At 38.5% G+C, this 24,780-nt stretch overlaps 1 protein-coding gene across 1 annotated transcript; it reads right to left on the bottom strand.

Annotated features, from left to right (window-relative positions):
- Positions 1–2,859: 2,859 nt before the first annotated feature.
- On the bottom strand, positions 2,860–10,335 carry LOC131462651 (carotenoid-cleaving dioxygenase, mitochondrial-like). The gene is made up of 12 exons (XM_058634041.1): positions 10,253–10,335; positions 9,961–10,159; positions 9,115–9,326; positions 8,897–9,012; positions 8,289–8,391; positions 8,085–8,213; positions 7,292–7,452; positions 7,019–7,186; positions 6,254–6,391; positions 5,288–5,470; positions 4,898–5,008; positions 2,860–4,259 (listed from the first exon to the last, which is right to left on the bottom strand). Exons 1-12 carry the CDS (start codon positions 10,275–10,277, stop codon positions 4,143–4,145), a joined length of 1,662 nt encoding a protein of 553 aa, XP_058490024.1. The 5' UTR covers positions 10,278–10,335; the 3' UTR covers positions 2,860–4,142.
- Positions 10,336–24,780: the final 14,445 nt, after the last annotated feature.

Raw genomic sequence — 24,780 nt, 5'->3', positions numbered from 1 at the left:
AGTTTCATAAAACTTGTCTGCACTTTGAAATGAATGATATAAAATCCACTGCAGAGTAGAGTATTAGTATTATTTACCTTTAATTTCACTGTCATACACATATTTTAATAGTCCAAGCAGCCTGACTTTTTTCGTGAAGTTTTTCGTGAGCCAGAATTTAACTCTGAATATCTCGGGTGTTCACATTTTGAGTTGTAAAAAGTTTTGTTTGTTTTCGAAAATGAATAACTAATAAACATTTAATGTAGCCCTTAAACTTATTGTCTTCTTCACAGAAATTATGTGAATAGTAGAGTTTTCTATCATTTTCACATAAAAATGATTATGTACATAAAATCACAAGGGCTTTGTGACCTAGCGTGGTTCTCTGGTGCCCTCCAGTGGGGGTCAGGCCCCTCTTTGTTTTAGCCTGTAAATATTGCTTCTGCTCACACTGTGCACCAGCAGCAGTAACCTTTAGCTTTTCTCGTGAGCATGTGATTCTCTGTGCTGCTTGTTGTTGATATTGAAGAGTGACCATTTGAATTGATTAAGAATTAAATACTATTTTTTTCACTGTAACCCAACATCACTGTCAGTGTTTATGGTTTTGTTTCAGCGTGAGAGCTGCAGCAGACAAGGCACAGATGAAGCAGATGGAGGGCATTCTGACCGAAGCTCGAAACCTGGAGTCTTTTCTGAAGGAGAAGAAAAACCGTCTGAGGCAAACTTTGGCTCTGATTTCTGATAAACTGAAGGCTTAATCACGGCCTGTTCGCGACACAAGAAAGCAAGTTAGCAGCATAACATTTAACTGAGGAATTATTTCTGTTTTTCTTTTGTCAATAGTTGTGTTTACTGTACATTTGACCACTGCAGTGTTTGTCAGATCTGAAATGCTCAAACTCCTTACAGTGTGAGATTACTTTATAAAATAAATTGATATGTGTTCACTGATGTGAGTGTATAGTTGGAGTAAATCTCAGTTTGAATGGGATTACAGTATATCATTTTGGGAAAAATTGTAACAAAAGAGAACTTATGACTGAAATATGAATAATGTAACAATAGTATACTTAATACTACTACTTTTTTCTGCTCACCAAGTATACAGTAATACTGAAATTCAGTATTATACTTTAGCACGCTCTTTGCACATGTTTCCAAAATCTGGGCTCCAAGCTCAGCCTGCACGTTGCATGTAATGACACAAATCACACCATTTGCACGATGCGCGTTGGGTCCGTGTATACCAGGGCCTTAAGAGAGGAAAATCACACACAAAGCCAAATGTAAAAAGGTTCATGCTCGAGGGTCAGCGGCTGACGTTTTTGCTGTGTTCTAACCTTTTTTGCTGAAATGAGTAGAAACAAAGCTGATGCACTTGTCTGCTGATACTGATGTTCATTCTCTGAGGTTGGCTTGGTGTTTCCCAGCCTTAAGATTATCTTGCATATGAAGGAAGAGATGGGGAACTCCAGAACCACACTGACTGACCAACGCACAATGCAATCCATAAAGGAAGTTAGAAGAAGAACTTATTCATACTCATTGAGGTCAATACAGCTGTCTTGGCAGTCATGAGTTACACTGACTGGTCACATCATTAAAACTGGTTACAGGCTTTAATGCTGTGGCTCATTGGTGGATATCTGTGTCCTGTTTTTAAAGAGTTAATTGTGAACCATCAATAATCTGATTCTAAGCATAATTCATTGGTTCATTCTCATATGTTAATGGTACAAGAACAAAAGCAGTCACAATAGTAAAACTGCTTTATCCTTTACAAAAATGTAAAGGTTTTAGAGTTGAACTGTTTTGCCTCATTACGTTGTTCATTCTCTTCCTGAGTCTTTGCTCTCCTCGTCTGACCACGTACAGACACATAAATATGAGGGAACATGCTTCTTGATGCTACTCAGGGCCACGCGGTGGGTGTAGTGGTTAGCACCCTTGCCTTTTCAGCAAGAAGACCCAGGTTCGAGTCATGCAGAAGGGCCTTTCTGCATGGAGTCTGCATGTTCTCCCGTGTGTGCGTGGGTTTTTCAGCGGGTTTTCCGGCTTCCTCCCACAGTCCAAAAACATGCAACATGGGGATTAGGTAGATTGGTCTTTCTAAATTGACCATAGGTGTGAGAGTGAATGGTTGTTTGTCTCTAAGTCTGTGGCAAACTGTCCAGGGTGTACCCCGCCTATCCCTTATGTCAGCTGAGATTGGCACAGCACCCCCCCGTGAGGATAAAGCGGTAGATATTGGATGGATGGATGATGCTACTGATTTTAGTTGTACTCATTTTCTAAGGTGTTTTATGAATTCAACTTGAGGTGTAGTTTAGTGTGTTCAGAGGTTCACTGCAGGGGTGAGAGACTAATGTGTAGAGACTGTGATGTTTCTGAAAATGTCACACAATGGGGGTGTCGATGAAACAATGGAATCACTGGTAATGAGTGTTGGTCACTCGAGAGAGAGAGATATCAGGACTTAAGCTAAACTATAACTGACGTATTATCAGAAATATTGGAAGCATGAGATGAAAATAAAACTACCCATGCATCAACCGATCAAAAAACATTGCAAAGGCAAAGTTGCAACCTTTCAAATAAACTATTTATTTTTTTTAAAGTTATGTTGCATTTCCATTCAATATTTCACCTCAATCTCTGCAAGGCTGTACACAGTAGTCATGTTCAGTGTGTGGCCAGCAGGGGGCACAATTGGTCCACACAACTCAAACTGAAACATTTTGATAATGATTGAACTCAGTGTTATGGAATTAAGAGTTTATGTAATAAGTACTTCAATTGTCCATCAATGCTAACAATACAAAAGAAGAGACTGATTGTGGACACATTCACAAGGAGAAGACACATGCACAAAAGATCAGTCATCTTTTTTTATTCAGAGAATATTTACAATATTTGAATTATTGTCAGTTAGGAAACTTACATTTTCATTAAGCTGTTTATAATTCATGTTTTAAATTCACATAGCTTATTCCTCTGGGACCTGTTTTGTATGTGTGTCCAGACATTAGTTTAAGTTGCACCTTCTGCTCCTCCTTCACTTTTTGACCTCTCAGTGAGGTCAGTGATCCTGTAGAGTCCTTCTACTCTATACTGACCTCATCTCTAGATGTGGGGAATTTTTAATCTACCAAAGCAGCTCACTCTAATCTGCCTGCCCCAAGACCCACAACTGATTAACACCATCCAGCAAACTGCTGAGACCCAGGCCCCGTGACCCGGCTTATGTCAAGGGTTATCTACTCGGTTTCTCCTGTCTTCCCTATGAACCTGGCTCCAGTGCATCCATTGCCATTTCAGCATCTTTGTGCATTCCAGTCTCATGTGATGGATGCAGCTCTTACTCTTCAACGGTTTCCAAACACTGATGAAGACTTTGGAAAGAATGGGTCTCATAAAATGTCCTCCTTTATCCATAGAACCTTTTTATAGAATAAAAGTATATATATATATATATACATATATACATGTGTGTATATATATATAGTGTAAAACTGTTGTGAAATAAGTTGTTGTATTTTTGTAGCATTAGAATAAGCCCCATAGATGCTCTTGAGCCTCATTGTTTTGAAGTGGAAGCTCAAAATACAAACCAAGAATATCGTTTCTATTGTGTGAAGACTTAGGGCGAGCAGAGGAATAGTGCGTTTGCCACACCTGTGGCATATACTGTATATAGTGTAGTGGTGTGTCTGGTTTAGGCTTCACTCACACTTCAGACCAGGCTGTTCTAGTCTGTAGTTTCCATGTGGTGGGACACCTCTTTACATGATCCTGTTAATTTACTGAGCAGACCTTGTGCTCTTTGTGTTCTTACACTTCAAGGTCTCACTATACTCAGTGTTTCCCCTCAGTGGGAACTCACCTTTGGACAAAAGCATCTGCTAAATAAGTAAATGTAAATATGTGTCACAGTGCAACATCAGTATAACACCTTCATATAATAGCTATTATATCTACAAACAACAATGATCTCTTTTACATTTTTGATTTCCATCTAAGCAAACTATGCCAGTATAGAGATTTATACACTTACATGAAAAACCTTCCAAACTAGATAAACACACAACTTATAAACAAAAGGAACATATTCACTTTGCATGAGAAGAGTTTCCATCATCTCTCATCCTGTCATGTGTTCATGCAGAAGCATTGAATGTCCCATGGAAACCATAGGGGATGTTGACGGGCACCGAAGCTCGGCCCAGCTCCTCAAACGTCTTGGCATCCAAAACCAGGAGGAATGTACTCTTGTCCTTGAAAGAATAAGAACAGATTAGTGTGCAAGAGTTCCAGATATCAGCAGTATTAATACACCATAAATATTTGTAATTGTGAAGTACAGTTACTTCCTCCTGTATCACTGCTGAATTATGGGAATGCACCGAATCGTCCGCGACAAAGGCCAGTCTAGTGTAAAATACCTTACAGTCATACTTAAGTAAAAGTATCTTACCAGAAAATGACTGATAGAAGTTGAATTTTTGAGTAAAAGTCTTAAAGTTTATGACATTTACTGTACTTAAGTATCAAAAGTAATTCTCTGATATAAAAGGAACTTCACATTTTTCTGATATAAATGTACTGAAGAAGTGAGGAGCCATGGTGGCTCCATGTGGGTTATGTGTCCTTGAGCCAGACACTTAACCCCAGGTTGCAGCGTGTGAATGGGTGAAAAGTATAGTGTAAAGCAGCTCTATATAAATAAAGACCATAATACCAACTCTTCTTCTTCTGATTTAAGATAGGGGAAATGCAGTGGAGTAAAAGTTGATAGAAATAGAAATAAAGTAAGGTAAAGTACATCTTAAGTATAGTAACAAAGAACACGATGCATTGTCACTATTTATGGTACAGAGAAATAATCTGTTTGTCCAAGTTTAACCTGACTCACCTTGTTTGGAGTGATGACGACAGACAGGATGACGCCGTCGTCCTCCTCTGTGGCATGAGGGCTGGGTACGAAGATTGGCTCAGAGGGATAGAGACCAGGTTTCTCCCACACCTGGAAAAAAAGAATCAAAAACTTAATCCTCTTCATTCAGAAGCTCTTACATTTTCCAGTAAATGATGAGCTTTTTTCATGATCATGAAAATCCTTGTTTCCTGTTCTGGTTGTGATAATATTGATAGTAAGATAAAATATGAAGAAGGGCAGGATTTCTCAATTTTTTCCACAACATAGGGAACAATTTGCATCACTAACTTATATTAAAGACTACATGCAATATTAAAAGACAACTGTGTTATTATCTTAAAGCGGGAAACATTAGAGGGGACTCGCCTTCATGTGTTTCCCGTGCAGGTCCATCTTGATGAGCGTGTCTCCCACCAGGTGTCTGAAGCCACAGCCATAGAAGTAGCGGTAGGGCCGGGTGTTGTATTGACCGTAGTTGATCTGAGGGAACTCCAAACCACCGTACTCATGAAGCTCATCCCCGTGAAGGTCCTCGTGGGTACACACCACCTGCACCCACGGCACAGTAAACAGTCAACCAAAGCGGATAATAAGATAAGATAAAAACTGTTTTTTAAGTAGCAGAATTACTCAAAAATATTCATATTAAAAAATATGTCTTATATCCTGGAGGAGGTACTTGATTTTGCTTTTGGGGCACTTCCTGTGAAGCATTCACATGCAGAAATACTGAAAACAGTATTGCTTTTGAAAACACTTCAAGATTTTGCTGTTTGTGTTCATCAAAAATGATTCTGTTCTGAAATATAGGGTTCACAGATGATGTTTTATTATATATTAAGGCTACTTCGGAATAAATTACCAAGTATTTTGATCAATTGAGTGATCGATGAATAAAATAAATAACAACTCATGTGGTTTTGGCTTCTTAAATTTGAATATTTATCAACATATTCTGACATTTTATGAATCAATCAACTAAACTTGACATGATGTATAAGTGTTAAACAGCAAACGGAACAAAACGTGTGGATCATTGCATGTGCAGTTTGCCGTCTAACTTTATAATCTTATTTGTTGTTCATTCCGAAACTTTACTATAAAATGAAAAAATGCTTGAATATGAGGTCAAAACAAGCATTGTTGAGAATGTACGTACAGTATACACATACAACTGTGTTTACACTGTGGGTAATAGAATTGTATCAAGCCACAGCCTTAAAAAGGAACTTTATATTCTATTGTGCTATCAGTGGGAGTGGGCACCTTTTCCCAGACGGGCCACACACACACACATGTGTGTACATAGATACATGTCAGTCATGCCTTTACCTTGTTCCTCTCAGTTCTGATACAAGTGGCCATGCTGTGTTTGCGGGTGTTCAGGTTCTGGTACTTGGGCGTATCATGGTCCACCTTCAGGGGCAGCACGAAGCGCCGTGGGAACGCTCTGCATAGGGTGTTGTACACCTGACGACGAGGAAACAGGAGTATTTTCAGTAAACTCACGGTCACATCATACACATATGCAGCGGCATTTCAAGGGAACAACTACTTTTTTCCTCCCTAAAGCATAGCAGTGCTTCATGGTGTATATGTACGAAGGACAACAGAAATGATAATAAAGCTGTTCTGAATTATTACTGATTGCACAATAAAAAATGTTCATAAATGCATTTTTAAATAGATTAATTAAGCTATAAGGAAAGTCTACTGCATTTCATCTTTTTAAACTTGTCAATAAAGGTCCAGTGTGTAAGATTTATGATATTGTTTGGTTGTCATAGCCTTAAAATAAGCTTTTTAAATGTACTTTAAACAAAGGTTTTGTTTTACAGGGGGGCGTCATTCAGCACCTCCATGTTTCAACAGCAGCCTGATGTTTTGAGGCATCAGCTGACTCCGTATAATGTAGGACAACATTGTTTCTGCTACGCAAAGGCCACTGTGGTTGACCTGAATTATGAAATTAGTACATGTCAGCAGCCCATTAGCCTGAGATGCAGGCAGCTGCTGTTTTTAACGCCCCTGCATATAAAGATTTGTCTGGAAAAGTCATCAAAGTGCTGAATGTGGAGCTCAACTTAACCTGCTAACCTCATCAAGTGCCTCCCCAGACTTCCGCAGGTTCTGGATGTTGTAGTTGGCGATCGCCTCTCCATCGTCTGAAGCGCACATGTCCAGGATCAAGAGGCCGTCCTCCTCGTACGCGTTGATCTGGTGGAAGGTTGACAGTGGTTTGGCCAAATACTTGACGGCGCTGACCTGAAACACAGGAGTGAAGAGAGGAATGAAATCTATCCCCACATTGGTGTTATATTCAACACAAACGTCCAGGACAAACTGTATCATAGACAGTTTGAGCTTTACCTTTCCTGTCTTCTTGTGAATCAAGTGGAAGATGGTGTTGAGGGTTGGGTCCCAGGAAAAGCCATCGCTGATGCTTTTCCCCGTCATCTTCCCCGTTACAATCTTTACCAGGTCCGTCTTAACGGGCTGCTCGATAAACACCACGTAGTTCTCAGATATGGCTGGACAGGAGGGAGAAAATGTTTGTTTTGAATGGACTGAAATAAGAGATCCACTAAGCAAGTGGCAATAGTGTGTGGAGAAAAAAAAAGAAAAGAAATTAGATATTTTCAGATATATTTATGTGTTGAGCTTCAGTTATTTGGTTTTATTTTGGAGTTACTCATTTAGTGCACATTTGCACATCTGTTCTAAGTTTTAATCTAGTTTAATTTAGTTTAATTCAAGTTCAGTATCACCACACTTCACTATTGCTGTGTTTCCACTACATGTTCCCAGCTTAATACATGAATACCAGATCATTTGTGTGATTTAACTGCGCTCGAAAGGTTTAAAAACAAGAGTGACACTAGTTTGTTGTAAATAACACTGCTATAATTAATGCAATGTCTAAAGTCTAGCACTGGTTACTCTTAGGTAGTGGGATGTGGGGGCCCCAAATCCAATTCAACTTAGGGCCCCATAAAGGCTTGGGCCGGCCCTGTGCAGTCCATTAGTGGATTAGTAGAAAAGTAATCAGCAGACGATCAAATAAAACTGCTAAATTGTCAAGAAAAAAACCAACCATCACATCATATTCCATTTTTCCATTTGATTTTATTATTTGGACACATTTGGTATTTATTTGACTCACCAAAGCTGTGATAGTAGGAAGGTTTACTCTTGTCCGCTGAGGGAATGGAACACAGCACGGTGGCTCCCTCCAGTGTCTCCTCTGCCTTGTTCTTGGTTGGAGGCACACGGATGATGTTGTAGGACGCTCCTGTTGAGACACATTCATGAGGCTCAGAGGAGCAGCTTGAAAGTGGAAACTTTGAGGTGACGCCTCGTAACAAACCTTTGACGGTGTAGGAATTTCCCATGTTGTATGTTGTTCCGTCCGGCTCAGTGTGAGGATGTGCAGTGGCTCCATTCACAGCAATGAATTTGCTCCAGTTCACCTAACAGGAACAAATACTGTATGAGTGTACAGAGTAGATCCAGGTGTTAGTGTTATGTATTAGATGATTATTGCAGGGGTTCCTGCAGGTTTCAAGTTAAATGTAAGACTAACGTCAAGTAAAAAAAAATAATCTACAGTTCTTTCAAAGTAAAAGCACGTCCCCAATGTGCAAAATAAACATCTTATTCTCAGACAACACTTTCAAGTTACAAAATGTCTAATTTGAGGAGCTTGGGAAAGATTGGAAAACTTAATACACGTCCCTGAAATGGCCACCTTTTTTTTTTAAATGTTTTATTTTCTTTCTTTCTCTTTTTTTTTAAATCACAAAGGTAATTGTACATGAAATTACTTTATAAAACTGAATTGAAGGATCACTTTGTGTAATTCCAAATGAAATAAAAAAATAAGCAGATTAATATAATCAAGACTTTTATGACCTACTATGTGATATTTAGACAGATTTCAGGTTTTTTTTACCTTTACATTCAACATAACGTTACCTTTCCGATCGTCTCCAGCGTCTCAGGATCCACCTTGTGCATGATGTTGGTTTCTGTGCTGACGTAATAATCCCCTTTGTAGGTCACAAAGCTCACATTGGCATTATCTGAGGGCTCTAGAAAAGAGGAGGCGTGTTGATGTCGAGGTTCACAACACAGCACAAGCACAATAACAAAACCTTTCATTCATGCATTGAAGGATTTATGGGGAAACTCACTTGGTATTTCAAATCTCGACAGGAAGCGCAGGAAGAAGTTTTTACACGGGTCTGGCACGTTGACCGTCCCAAACTCGGACACTGCAATGCGGTTGCCCTCCTTGTTGGCCTGGTAGCTGTCACTGGACAGGAAGCGGCTTTTGTACGTCACCTGACCGTTGCATATCTTGAACTGGTGGAGGAGAGCCATGCCGTCAAACCAGTGGTTGAACCTGGTGAGAATGGAGGGAAGACAAATATATTTACAGCCATCTTTGCTAAGGCTTTTCAGAGGGAATCTTCCCCTTTAACTTTGAGGCGGTCAAGGACGAAAGAGTGACCAATAATTATGAAGTCCAAGTCATCTCTTTATCCTCATTTATCCTTCATTTAGCCAGGAAGGTCCCATTGAGATCTCTTCTTCCAGGGAGTCCTGGTCACGATAGCAGCACAAATAGTAAAATTGTTGGCTGATATTACAAGTCTGGAAGTTTGACAAACTTCCCACAATGGATACATAATGTGGTTGAAGGACAATAAGAAGATGCAGTGAACAATACACTGACAACCTATGTTTTTTTTAGTTTTGTTTCATTCTGTTTCATTTCCTGTTTTATTTTGAAGTTTATCCTTGCGTGTACCTGTTACTTGTTGCATTTTGTTTCCCGTCCTGTCTTTTGATCGTCTGCCCCGCCCTAACGTGTCTCACCTGTGTCTGATTATCCCTGCCACCCTAGTGTATTTAGCCTCATTATTTCTCATGTGCACAAAGGGGTGTTTTATTCTGTTTGAACCAGTTGAAAATCAATAAATAGACGTAAAAAAGGTGACTCTTAGATCAATGATTTGGAGAAGGGTAGCGCTCACCTGTGATCCCCGATCTCAAACTTTCCTGGTCCATTTCTCAAGAAGCTCCCGTTGATCCACTGTGGGATGGTGCCAGTGATGTTGGTGCTGATGGACTCAGGCATTTCCTCCACTGAGCTCACGATCTTCTCGATGCAAGGCAGACCATGCACATCTGTGAAATGGTGGATGTTCTGCCTCGACTTGGATTTGTTAAGCACTGCAGGAAAGTTGCAAACCAAAGTCAGTTTCCTCATCCACAAAACACAAGAGAGAATATGGAATTGTGAGTAGCTTTTAGAGTCAGATGTACCTGTGGTGTTGGTGATGGAGGTCATGGCTGTAGCTTTGTCTCAGGAGTTTGCAGATTTGAGTTCTCCGAGTCTGACACTTTGCTTTATATGGTTCTTCTGGGAGTCACACCCCCTACCAGTTAGATAAGTACGCAATCAAACCATGCCTTCATGCTTATGCAAGCCTTCAAAAAGAAATACTTTGTCATCAACAGATTATACAAGGGGGTCATTCATTAAGAGATAATCAATTCATTCACGGTTTGCTGCAAATACAGTGATTATTTTGACATTATTGTTTTGTCATGGCACCTAATAAATGCACATGTGTAGTGATGGGGAAAAACACGGAGCCTTGGATGATTTGCTGGACTTTTTTTTCTATAATTAAAGCATTTGGGAATTTTTTTCCTCCTCTTTCTTATTTACAAACAAAACAAGTGCCTCATATCTGCTCATCAATAAACCATGCTTCTGTTGCCTTTACCTGATGATTTAAACTTACTAAACTTAGGTTCAATGCACTTTTATTTTGTTTTTATTTATTTTTGTTTTCTATTTCAAAAGGGAAAATAAGTGAAGTACATCCGGCATGTTGTCATCATCACTACATTTAATATTTAATATGCTTCTCTTTACAGAATGGCTTACAGGCCAAGTTCAACATTATTATTATTATTATTGTTTCATTTCATTACTTGATATGACAGAATATCGTTCAGAGTGGAAGTACAGAATATTCTTTTCTTATCTATATAGCTTTATAACTGCTCACTTAGTGTTATCTATGGCAACACCATAAACACTGTTGAAACATGTGTGTGATGTGTAGAAGTAGGGATTACAATTTTCAGTTCAACTCTGCCACAGACAGAAATCTAAATCTACAGACAAGGAAATTCCAGCCTGTAGTGCTAATTTTGAGTTTAACCAAACAAAATGCACTAACGTCTATTTATATCTATCTATATATATATATATATATATATGTATATATGGTTATATATACAGTTGTGTGAAAAGTGTTTGCCCCCTTCCTGATTTTTTAGCATGTTTGTGACACTTAAATGTTTCAGATCATCAAACAAATTTAAATATTAGTCAAAGACAACACAAGTAAACAAAATGCTTTTTTTAAATGAAGGTTTTTATTATTAAGGGAGGGAAAACAAATCTAAACCTACATGGCCCTGTGTGAAAAAGTATTTGCCCCCTAAACCTAACTGGTTGAGCCGCCTTTTGCAGCAACAACTGCAATCCAGCGTTTGCGATAACTTACAATGAGTCTTTTACAACGCTGTGGAGGAATTCTGGCCCACTCATCTTTGCAGAATTGTTGTAATTCAGCCACATTAGAGGGTTTTCGGGGTTGAACCTTTTTAAATTATCACTTTAAACCTGCATTTTGTGTTAACTTGGGTCTTGTCTTTGTCTAATATTTAAATTTGTTTGAAGATCTGAAACATTTAAGTGTGACAAACATGCAAAAAAATTAAGAAATCAGGAAGGGGGCAAACACTTTTGCACACAACTGTATACATATATATATATATATATATATATATATATATATATATATATATATATATATACATGTATATATATATATATATATATACAGTTATATGGAATATAACCATATATATGTGTGTGTATTTTGGTCTAAAATCAATTAGGGCAAACAAAAAAAAACAGTACAACCACAACAATAACATAATAACATGTGCAATAAAACCATAGACATGTGCAATAAAACTGTAGGTGTGTGTGTGTACCTATGTGTGTATATGTATGTATATACATATATGTATATATGTGTGTATGTGTATATGTATGTATGTATGTGTATACATGTAGATGTGTATGTATGTATATATATATATATATAGGTGTTGTGTGTATGTAGGTATACATACATATATATAGCATGGGTCACTTTCATTTTTATTTTTATATTTTTATTTTTATTTTTATTCTTATCTTATTTTATTCTACTCTCTATTTTTAACAGTGCTGTGTGTGGATGCTGGAGCTGTTAATTTCCCAGAGGGAACCTCCCAAAGGGATTAATAAAGTCGTCTGTCTGTCTGTCTGTCTGTCTGTCTGTCTAATTTGTTAAAAGGGTGTTGCTGACAAGGCCACCTAGGTATGAGAGCCTAGGACCCTTAAAGGTAAACCAACACACAGGTTTTTAATTATAATCAGGGTTTGAGCAGAGTTAATTTTATTTTTATTTATTTAACCTTTATTTGACCAGGAAAGTCCCATTGAGATTAAAAACCTCTTTTTCAAGGGAGTCCTGGCCAAGAGGCAGCTAAAATTACTCAGTTACAGTTTACAGAAGGTGATTAAAATTATAAATAACAGTTACATTTAAAAGAGGTCGTCTCAAGTGCTCTAAGCCTGGATTTAAGTATTTAACTAGTGTTAAGGACTTGTTTTAACTGCAGGAGAGTGTGCTGGATCACATCAAAAGCTTTCTGCAGAGATTCAACAGCTTAAGCAGGTGTTGATCCAAAAGAGTAAATAATTGTGTCATCGGCATAAAAATGCACACATTTGACACATTTTTTCCTAAATTATTAATGTACATAATGAACAGGAGCCGTCCTAATATCGAACCCTGTGGCACACCCTTGTGGACACTCACAAAGTCAGAACACAGACCATCAAGTCCTAAAACGCCAGCAAGTCTTAAAACACCAGCAAGTCCTAAAACGTCAGCATGTCCTAAAACGCCAGCAAGTCCTAAAATGCCAGCAAGTCCTAAAATGCCAGCAAGTCCTAAAACACCAGCAAGTCCTAAAACGCCAGCAAGTCTTAAAACACCAGCAAGTCCTAAAACACCAGCAAGTCCCAAAACGCCAGCAAAGTCCTAAAATGCCAGCAAGTCCTAAAACACCAGCAAGTCCTAAAACGTCAGCAGGTCCTAAAACACCAGCAAAGTCCTAAAACACCAGCAAGTCCTAAAACGTCAGCAAGTCCTAAAACGCCAGCAGTCATAAAACGCCAGCAAGTCCCAAAACGCAAGCAAAGTCCTAAAATGCCGGTAAGTCCTAAAACGTCAGCAAGTCCTAAAACGTCAGCAAGTCCTAAAACACCAGCAAGTCCTAAAACACCAGCAAGTCCTAAAACGTCAGCAAGTCCTAAAACACCAGCAAGTCCTAAAACGTCAGCAAGTCCTAAAACACCAGCAAGTCCTAAAACGTCAGCAAGTCCTAAAACACCAGCAAGTCCTAAAACGTCAGCAAGTCCTAAAACGTCAGCAAGTCCTAAAACATCAGCAAGTCCTAAAACACCAGCAAGTCCTAAAACGTCAGCAAGTCCTAAAACGCCAGCAGTCATAAAACGCCAGCAAGTCCCAAAACGCAAGCAAAGTCCTAAAATGCTGGTAAGTCCTAAAACGTCAGCAAGTCCTAAAACGTCAGCAAGTCCTAAAACGCCAGCAAGTCCCAAAACGCCAGCAAAGTCCTAAAATGCCGGTAAGTCCTAAAATGCCTGCAAGTCCTAAAATGTCAGCAAGTCCTAAAACGTCAGCAAGTCCTAAAACGTTTTTGTAGTCTTATTTTGGAGTTTATTTATTTATTTATGTTTGCATTTGTGTTTGGTTTACAATTAGCCTTACTGATCTATAGCATCAGCATCTGCCTGTTTGAGGTTGAAGCTTATTCTGAGGCTAAAAAAACCTAAACATTTTTATGACAGTGGTTATACACGATGACGATCAAACCACATTTAATGACCTATATCCAAGCAGGAAACCAGGTCATTCTAAAGGCAACGCCCCATGGTGCAGATGTGTGGAACTGCTGACTTTGTCTATTTGCACTTAAAATACCTCTTACCAATCAACTCATTATATGATACTATATTATATTATATTATATTATATTATATTATATTATATTATATTATGTTACATTACATTACATTACATTACATTATATTATATTATATTATATTATATTATATTTTCATTTTTCATGATGTTTACAGCCATCATGTATTCAGAAATATGTAGTATCTGGTTTATTTTTGTGTGTGTGTGTGTGTGTGTTTGTGTCTTCTGTTACTGTGTCTGTCAGTGTACACAGTAAAGCAAATATCTTTTGGGCCATTCATATGTAGCATCAAATGCATCTAAGAACCCAGAAATACTTAGGGGTTGCTGTCTTGTAACTAAAGAACCTGGGGTGACCTTGACCCCGTGCTGAGCTATAGTACAGGCTTGGTATCAGTCTTCTTATCTTACTCTTGTAATTGTTCTCTTCAAAGTCACACACTTTGTTTCTTTCTTTGTTTAATTTTAGGTATACATTTGATTTAAATCTTAAATTTTAGTATATAAATTGTCTTAAAACATTAAAACTTAAAACAAACTATGTAATGTATCTTACTCAGCTCAAGCAGTTATTTGTAACCCATCAAGGAAATTCCAATAAAAACCACACTGCACACTGAAGTGAAAACAAACGCAATAATAAGGATATCTGAAGAAGCCACATTGAGTATTCATGACTAAATTCAATTTCACCGTGCAGTTTATTTTCCCATTTTTGAGGTAATGAGGACATTTAGGGCTTTTGTTTGCCATTAGACAGTGACCCCAGTAATCTGTTGTGAATGTTATTGTTTTTGTTTGAATGTTAATGAAATGGTTTATTTTTTTTCACATCAATTAGTGATATTGAATTTGACCTCTGCATTTAACCCATCCTTTTCACACAGTACAAGAACCAGCCACCTTTACAAGCTCAATTCCTTCCCCATAGGTCTCTCTGTCGATGTAAACAAAGACGTCTGATGGCAAAGAAGTCAGGACCTTGTGCTTGTAAATAGCTCACAACATCACAGCAACTTCATTGTACAGCGGCTATTTACAAATATAAACTCTTTTTTTCTCCCATCTATGAAACATTTAGGACACAGCGACCTCAAAATACACACCCGGCTCTGACACGGTGGAGTACAAAGACTCGCTCTGTGCCTGACTGTGACAGGAGCTGAAGAATCAGAGCTGGCACAAAACTGAAAAAAGATAATCGGCTAATTACTGGTGAATGATAAACCAGGATCCATATACTGCTTCAGAGGGCATCCAGGGGAAAAACCTATAAGACCGCTGCAGCACAAGAAGACCAATGCACATGACATAATTAAAAAAAAAAAAAAAAAAAAAAGAGTTTAAAGACTAATGAACCACATTTTTAAGAAATTCACATTTACTTTCTTTTCTTTTGTCACATAAGGAAACTGACAGACAAATCTCTGTTTGAGGTATACTATACGAAGTGCGCATTGCATTATGCGTCGCATATCGTGGACCCTGGTATACTCGCGCGTCAGGTTCCTGTAGTATCTGACTTCACCATCGGGTGGCGGTACAAGTCTGGACGCAGGGAATAGGATACATTGCTACCAAAGAAAAAGAGAACGATGCTACAGCTCAAAACCCTTCATTGTCTCCATCTTCTTCTAATGCTTTTCTAAAGGCTGTACACTGAGAGGTTAATGCAGCCCTTGGTGGTTCTTGGGCGCAGTCTTCGCCCACTAACTTGAGCTTAGCTTATTTAGATCCTCAATGGGTTCTGACCCAACAGGCCTGGGTTGGATCTACACCCTGTACAATTCTTTCTACCATAAATTGACTTCAATTAAAGCTGATACTGAACATTTACATAGGTCAGTGGTTCTCAGACTTTCAGTACCACCAGAGAAAGTATGAGCAAAGTCAGCTACAGACTTTTCACAGGAGGCAGATTTAATCCCAATAAGATAATTTACTCTCTCATCATTCTCCTCTTCCTCACATATACTACTTCACATACTGGTATAGTTAAATTTATGTGTGCACGTTATACTTATTTCGTGGCCACAAAATAGTATTTTGTGCGCACGTTATAGCTTTTCGCGGCCACAATTTATTAATTTATTTATTTTTTTACAATTTCATGTCCGGGGGACCGTAGAAATTAGATTAACCCTTAGGGCTCACACAGCACAGATCCGTGCCGCAGGTGCACCCTCAGTAAATTGCCACGGTTATAATACAGATCTCTTGACTGTTTATGGACATATCCAAATTTCACAAATTTAATTGCAAATTTAAAAGATATTGTAGTTTATGCTCAGGTGTGTTTATATAAATGGTGAACATATAAAAAAATATTTTTATTTGCCTATAAGTTGTGCCAAAAAAAAGGATATAAGATGTTCCATATAGCACTTATTCTTATAGCCTCTGTTCCCATTTTAACATGGTAATGGAAAAAAGCAGCCTTAATGCTCTGTGTTCTCAGGGTTAAGATGGAGAGAGAGGTAAGGTGACTCTATAATTATTATTTTTTTGTTGTTTAATTTCAGCTCCACTCCCTAACCCACAGAAGAACAGTATTTCTGATTTTCCTCCGAGTACCACCAGAGGAAGCATCTGCTCCATATTGCCTCATCAGCGAATTTCCCAAAGTTGGAAATGCCAGCAGGAGTCACAATGTGCTACCACACGATCACCACTGTCAACTGATTTGTATTATTTATTTGCTGAATCACGATTTTTTTTGCTGTTGCTACAGGCATGTGAAGCAGAAAATAGGAACTGGAAAAGCCCAGCCACTGCTCCCCCAGTGCACATACTGCAGCAGCTCTCTGGAGGTTGTCTGTACACTGAGTCAACTCATGATTGGAAATTCTCAAAGGAATACACCACAAACAATCCTGATAAGATGTACACATGATGTCCTTTTCTGACTGCATTATGATTTCTCCACTTACATCACAAGAGTCATTTCCTGATCAATATAAGCTTTTGTCTCAAAATAAGTCTTATTATTAGCAGATATATCTTTTTTTCCTGAACATGTTATGGTTGAACATGACCTCAACTCGCCTCAACTCGCCTCGCCTTGCCTCACCTCGCCTCGGCACGGAATGGCACGAATGTAACTAATGCTTAATTGTTCATGATGAGATTAAGAATGTTCTAGTCAATCACACTTGGTATGCTGAGGCGCAAACAGACTGAGTAATAAAAATGGAAATGTAGTAACAGAAATGCTGCATAGGCAAAGGAGCGACAAGTCAGATGATTATTCATAACCACCTGTGTAACAATTGTTTTTTATTTTCCACGGTGTTGTCCAAAACAAATGATCGGGTGAAAGTTGTTGCACACTATGACCGGTATATCTTTAAAAAATTAATTTCATGGATGAAATCCAAGACTGACTGTAACACAGTGAAAGAAAGTTGTATCGTGGAACTCTGTGGCCACTGTCCTGTGTTTGCAGACCTCAGAATCACCTCTTCCCTTGTTTCCAGAGCAGATGTCATGTTTGTTACACACTCTAAACACATACATGAACTCTGTTTGACTTCTGTCAGAGTAGATAAAAACCCCATAAAGACAGTCAGTGAAAATGCAATGGGTCATGTACAGCATGGCAATGACAGATTACACTACGCTAATCACACGTGTTTTTCTCTCTGACTTTTTGACTCTTTTTCATGTAAAGGTGATGCAGATTATGACTATAATCCTTACAGTTACATTTTTTCATCTTTGTGCACAAGAACAGGGGTTTCTGTTAGATCTCATGGATATATAAACACCTCAAAAGGTGCAGGATTAATCTAAATCTCCATGACATTTCAAGCTTCAAACATCAGTACTGTGTTATTTGAATGAAATGTATTATATTTAGATAAAAAAATGAACATGGTATGTCAGAGATTTAAAGGGACATGTTAAACTGAAATGCTGCATTCGCTGATAACAATGGTGCAGCCAGTTTATTCACAATTTAAATTTAGTGCTGCAAACTCTGTTTTGGTTTGGAGTTTTGGTTTGCAGCGCCACCTACCACCAAACCATTGCCGACCACCCAGAGCTTGTAGCTTAGGGTTGCCAACTTCCTGATAAGGAAATAAGGAAAAATAATAATTTTATTTTATCCTCCCGTTGCCATTTTACCTTTACAACTCACAGTGAATCAGTGGACCAATTAAAAGTTCCCATTTTCTGTAGGATAATAATGAATGACGGACAGATGGAGACGGCCTGACAGCAGGAGCAGGATTTCGCACACTTTTCATTACTGGACTAATCTGTAATTTTTCTGCCATGGTTTTTGACAAGATGGTTCAGAGAGGACTCAGACGCAGAGGCCTTTTAATAGTCTTTATTAGCACTCGTTAGCAAAACACAAGACAAAGATCCTCTTACTGAGGGAAAACAAAAGCGAGGCTATGAAAAACTATAACAAATGGGGAACGCAGCACTCTTCAAAAGAAACGCTGCGGAACTATGAATGGGAAACACCTAAAACTCAAAACAGAAAACTCTCCAAACGGAGGAAAACAAAGCTCCAAACACTTCAAAACGGAAACTAACTCAAAAGCACAATCCTATTGATTGGCGATCTTTAACTAACCGAGAATGTGGTCGAAAACAAAACGCAATCTAAATGATTGGATCTAATCAATCTATCAAATAAAAAATAAATCACAATCCTAGAGATATGAGTTCCTAAAATGGCTGTGAAAATTTATAAACAGAAATCCCTCCCAAGGAGGAAAACAAAAGGGCTATAAATCTTAACTAAGGTATCAGCAGAAAGGCTATGATAAGAAAACTTACAAACAAAAACTTATCTCTTCAATATGGAACACGTCTTTTATCTTTCAAATACAGAACAAATCCTTAGCTCTTCAGCATACGGGATGCCAGCAGGGTGAGCAGAGAGCAGCCAGCTGTTATACATCAGAAATGCTGAACATTAGCAAACCTAAAAAGCCTCACTACCCCTCTCAATATTTCGACCAGAGGAGAAGCAAAATGAGGGCCTGCAGTTGAGATGTGTTAAAAATATAGATGGATGAATGCCAAGAGGAAGTTGGAGGCTATTCCTCCGAACAGGGAGGCAAAACAGAGAATACTGACCCATCCTTCCATCCATCTTCTACCTCTTTATCCTCCACATGTAGGTCGCGGTGGGTGCTGTACGAATTTCAGCTGGCATAAGGCGATAGGAGGGGTACACCCTGGACAGTTCAGCAGTCCATTACAGGGCCACATAGAGACAATCAACAATTTACTCTCACATTCACGCCTGTGGTCCATTTGGAGTGTCCAATTTACCTCATCCCCATATTGCATGTTTTTGGACTGTGGGAGGGAGAAAACCCACACACAACTCCATGCAGAAAGGTTACCACAACCGTGTGGCCCAGAATACTGACCCGTTAACCATAATTATGTCCCCGCCCGTACCCATTAATAAAAGCCCTGTGAACTGACCCGTAACTGTGATTTTCAATACAGATTTCAATTAACCAAGGCCAACAATGAAAAACACAACAAACACAAAAAAATAAATAAGATGAAATAAAACGCCTCCAAGAGAACAAAAAAGTTAATTTCATGAAAACAAAAAAGTTTTGTATTTGCTGCTGCTAATCTTGGCCTTAATGTCAATGGTATTTTCCTAGTTAAATAAAGGCTAAATAAAAATAAAATAAAATAAAAAAATAAAAGTAAAAAGAACGCCTCACACACACACAATTACTGTACCACTCCAATATTGCACATTAATTGCAAATAGCAATGCAGTGATTATGCAAGTTATTTTTTTCCATCTGACTTTCAAAATACAAGTCATTTTCGCTTGATAAGAGAAAGAAAACATGTTTTACCTTGTTAAAGAAATCTAGATATCTGTAGTCATTATGTCAATTTTAAGTCATTCAGCTGGTTTACTTCCAAGTTCACCACCTCACTTAGTGCTTCACTTTAAAGTGCAAATGAATACTAGGCCATTTTACTGCTGTGTAAGGTTAAAAAAACAAGAGTGACACTGGTTTTGTGCAAATAACAACTATACTGAATGCCATTTATGGTGTTACGTTTGTATCAATAATAGTCAAGCACAGGTGGTGGAAGGTCTTAGGGCCACATAAAGGCTTAGGCCAGCACTGATAATTAATGTATGTCATGTTTGACTGTGCGTTATTGTCTCCTCTCACCATGTGATCATTCTCACACTATTACCCACAATCTCTGCCTGTTCATTGTCTTTAAAAACAACATATAGACGAGAGTGGGACGATTATTTATGTTACAAGGTTACATTTTTTTTTATATATCTCCTATTACATCTGTAATATAACTTGGGATTACCAGGTCTTTCAACATCAGGCGACAGCAGTGGACTTACTGTATCTGCTACCAAACGACAGGGCACTGATTTACTGAATGCCACGCCTTACTCACCCCACTGATAATACAGTGGCTTCATGAAGCAACATTTGGCAGAAAAAGCAAAAACACACCGTGTTACTTAAACACAGTGTAATCTGTCAGTCATAAGTTCACCATACTCTACCTGACCCCTTGAATTTTCAGTGACTGGCTTTATAGCTTTCTTTATCGTCTTCTCTGACTGTCAGCCTCTTGAAACCCCCGTTTGACAAGCCTACAGAACTGACTGTATACTGTATTTCCTGATAAGATTGTCGTCAATCTGCACTTACAAGAGATAAAGTGATAATGTCTGTCCCTGGTGCAAAGTCACCATCTTTCATGTTAATGCTGCAGGTTTTATTCCATTTGACCTTAAAGTGTGAGAGCAGATTTTTGGACAGTCATATCATGCTTTGCGTATCATTTCACACTCACTCTACTATCACCTCGCATCAGAGCACTGCTCACTACTTTATATGAAAGCACCCTCACTGCGGAGCATGGATTGGGACGGTGACAAACCTTGTGCATATTGTGCACAAAATTGTGCATTTTGTGTTGGCCTATTTCTGTTGGTGTTATTGTATCTCAGTGCTGCATTTGATACTGTCGACCACAAGATACAGCTTGACCTACTGCAAAACTGGGTCAGTACTTCTGGTACAGTGCTTCACTGGCTTATTGAACAGGGATTACTTTGTGTCTATTGGTAATCACAGATCTAAGCAGATAAAAATGACCAGTGGAGACCCCCAAGGCTCAATTCTAGGGCCTTTGTTAAACATTTACATGCTTCCACTAGCTCAGATTCTGAAAAACAACAAAATATGTTACCACAACAAGCAATTTTCTTCATCTTAACAAAGACAAAACTGAATAAATTGTCTTTGGAGCTAAACAGGAAAGAGTCAAAGTTGAGCTTACCTTTAGTCACTCCCATTAAAACCCAAAAACCAATCAGGAAGTGATGGTGTTTTCATGGATCTGACTTTAAAAAGCCACCGCAAAACAGTCACAAAGTCTGCGTACGATCATCTTAAGAATATATCAAGACTTAAAGGACTTATGGCGGTCCACGCCTTTATCTGCAGTCGATTTGACGACTGCAATGCTGTTCTCCATTAGACGGCTGCAGCTGATTCAGAACACTGCTGCCTGTGTTCTCACTAAGACCAAACACGTGGAACACATAACTCCAGTTCTGAATGGTTTAATGTCCCAAAATACATTTCTGACCTATTGGTTAACTGTGAACCAACCAGACCACTGAGGTCATCTGGGTCAGGTTTACTCTCTGTCCCCAGAACCAGGACTTTCAGTTTTTATGCCCCTGAAATTCAACAGACAACAGGTGGTAGAGCGAGTCGTCTTTCAAATTGAAGGTTGTGGGTTTGATTCCCGGCTCCGTGAGTCTACATGCCGATGTATCCTTGGGCAAGACACTTAAACCCCATGTTGCTCCTGATGGCTATGCCGGGAGTGTGTGAATGGGCATGAAAGATGAGTGATAGAATATACGCTGCACATAGATGTGGGAACAGGTGTGAATGACAAAACTGTAATGTAAAGCAGCTTTGAGTGGTCATCAACACTAGAACAAATAAAATATACATTTTAGGACATGACATCAGGCACATCATCTTTTCTGAAGGATTTTTTGACCAAAATATTGCACAGTATAAGCTGTAACAATTGTTACTTTTTGAAAATAAAAATGAGTTTATCATATTTGACCTATGATTTGCATAAAATCAAAAAGGTGCACAGAATTTGCAACATTTGTTTCTCTTTAGTCGATAGATACAGGTCCTGCTACTATAGTCATTTATATTATATTATAAGAGTCTTTGAGAGGCAGTGAAATGTATTTTTCTGGTGGCACCATGAGTTGGGGCCACTCAAAGGTTGCTTTTGGGCTACATGTGGCTCATGGGCCACCCTTTCAATAGTCTGACTTTGCACTAAACCATGAAGATTTGCACCTGGATCAGTAAATTATATCACTGGATAAATATATGCACTAGCTTTTGTGGTTGAGGTTTACATACACTTGAAAGTAGCAGATGCTGACGGTGGTGACAGAAGGGGGAGGGGGAGGAAACACCTGTGTTGGTTGATCTAAATATTTGTAATTACTCATTTGAATTAGAAATTTGAAATAACACAACTACGTATTTTTCTAATTTTGAATGTTCTATGTTTTACATTAACAGAACAATGACCATTAAGTCACATCAAGGTCATAGGGAGGGAGACAGTGAAACAAAATTAAAGACACCATCTGTTGTAAAACAACATGTATGCAACGAATAAGCTGCTAACCATCTTTAAAAAATAATTATTTACCATAAAATAACTAGCACTAGATGTATCAGTCTGGTTTTCCTGTGGCTATAAACCAACCAGAGGAAAACACATCTGTGTTTAATTATGTCATTTAAACCATGTGGGTTAGAAAATATGGTGCAGCAGTGAGGCAACATTTGAAACAAAATTTAAAAAATATATATATTTAGACAAGGAAAGTGATGTTAGAGAGTAATGCTCCATTTCTGAACTAGAACATGGGTACAAATACAACACCTCCATCATGTAAAGTAAATACAAAACTGGTAAAACGGGTTTTCATGTTAGTGTTTGCTTATCTTCCCAGTGAGCGTGCAGTGTCAAGGCAGCAGCCAGAGAGGATTCAACCACCACACCTAAGTCACAGGGTCCATGGACAGCAACAAGAGGGTTTCTCAGTGAAGGGAGGCGGCTTTAGAGCCAGAGACACAGACGACTGTCAGCACACGCCATCATCATCTGTATCCCACTCGATTTATAACGTCAGTCAACATTTTCCTGAGCAGTTAATTCCCATTCAATTCAATCCAATACAACTTTATTTGTAAAGCACTGTAAACCACAGTGAGACCAAAGTGCTGCACAGAAGAATAAATAAAAGATGATCATGCGAGGAGGAAATAAATGAAAAGACATAAAAATGAAAGAAACAGATCAAATAAAATAAATAAATAAAACTAAATTTAAATAGAAATGATATCAACAACTTAAACGGTGTCAAAAGCCAATGAAAAGAGATGAGCTTTAAACAGAGATTCAAAAACAGACAGGTCTGGTGTGTGAAGGTGTAGTAGCTCAGTTTTTTCAATAGCAGATGATGTCAGTTTTGTAAATGATGGTGCCATTTAGAGGAAGACAGCTGATAAAGCACAACACCAGTGTCATTAAAAGATGGTATCGTCAATGGAAAGGAATTGGGCTTGTAACTGGAAGATCGCTGGTTGCGGTGCCCCTGAGCAAGACATCCAATGCCCCATTGCTCCCCCAGTGCAGAAAAGTGCTGCCTACTGCTCCTGCGCCCTGCTGGTGTGTGTTCACTACCAGTGTGTAATAAGGTTTAGGGTTAAATGCTGAGGACAAATTCACTATTGTTAATTGGCGTGTGTGCAAACATTACTAATTCTAATTCTCGAGAGCCTGGTTGCAGGCGATGCCTCTGGTTAAACGACAGTTCATTTTCTCATGGGTGACACAATTTGGTCAGAGTATAGGGATACATTTGAATGAAAACCTAGTTAATGATTTGTTGTTAGATGTAAGTGTGAGATGATAGTCCAAGAGTCTTTTCCAAATCTTTTCAAAATATTGAGCTCTTGAAGTAACACCATTATCACCAACGTTAAATACAGTGGTGTAAATCATTCGAGCAAAGTCAGCTACAGACTTTTCACCAGAGGCAGATTTACACTCAGTAAGATAATTTGCTGTCTCATCATCCTCCTCTTACTTCACACACTGGTATAGTGAAACTAGATTAAGATGGAGCGAGAGATATAGGTGACTCTTAATTATTATTATTTCATTCATTATTTTTTTATTTACCACTAGTGGTACATGAGCTTCCTCAAAACAACCTCTCCCAGTTTGAATTCATTAACTGCATTGCCTTTTTCTCAGTTACAATCATGTCCCCTTTGTTATTATTTTGTTTGTTTTATGGTTAATTTTATTTGTATAGGCTTTTCAACAAAAAACAAAAAAACCCAACTTTTTTATTATTATCTATGATAAGTCCAAAAGGAAAGAGTAAAACCGTGTTCGTTGTACAGAGCAAGTAAGTCAAACAGTTGTGTTTAAACTGACAGAAACATGTGTAGGAAGTGAGAGTAAAGAAGGTAAATGTTAAACTACACATGTGAAGAAACAGGACATGTTTTCACGTTGAAGAAAATGAAACAGGATTTTTCCACTTCCATACAACGTCAGACGGCGAAGCGCGGGTCCGACGCGCGCTCACAGTTTAGA

The sequence above is a fragment of the Solea solea genome, chromosome 7 (assembly GCF_958295425.1).
Source record: "Solea solea chromosome 7, fSolSol10.1, whole genome shotgun sequence".
NCBI lineage: Eukaryota > Metazoa > Chordata > Actinopteri > Pleuronectiformes > Soleidae > Solea > Solea solea.
Note: the sequence above shows the minus strand (reverse complement) of the source record. Positions and strands in the feature narration are given on the sequence as shown.

Excerpts from the sequence above, each read along its gene's own strand:
- LOC131462651 (XM_058634041.1), bottom strand. The coding sequence starts at position 10,277 with ATGACCTCCATCACCAACACCACAG. Across the intron at positions 7,453-8,084 it reads TTCCTACTATCACAGCTTTG|CCATATCTGAGAACTACGTG; the intron begins GTGAGTCAAATA and ends CCTCCTGTCCAG. Across the intron at positions 7,187-7,291 it reads TTCACAAGAAGACAGGAAAG|GTCAGCGCCGTCAAGTATTT; the intron begins GTAAAGCTCAAA and ends CCTGTGTTTCAG.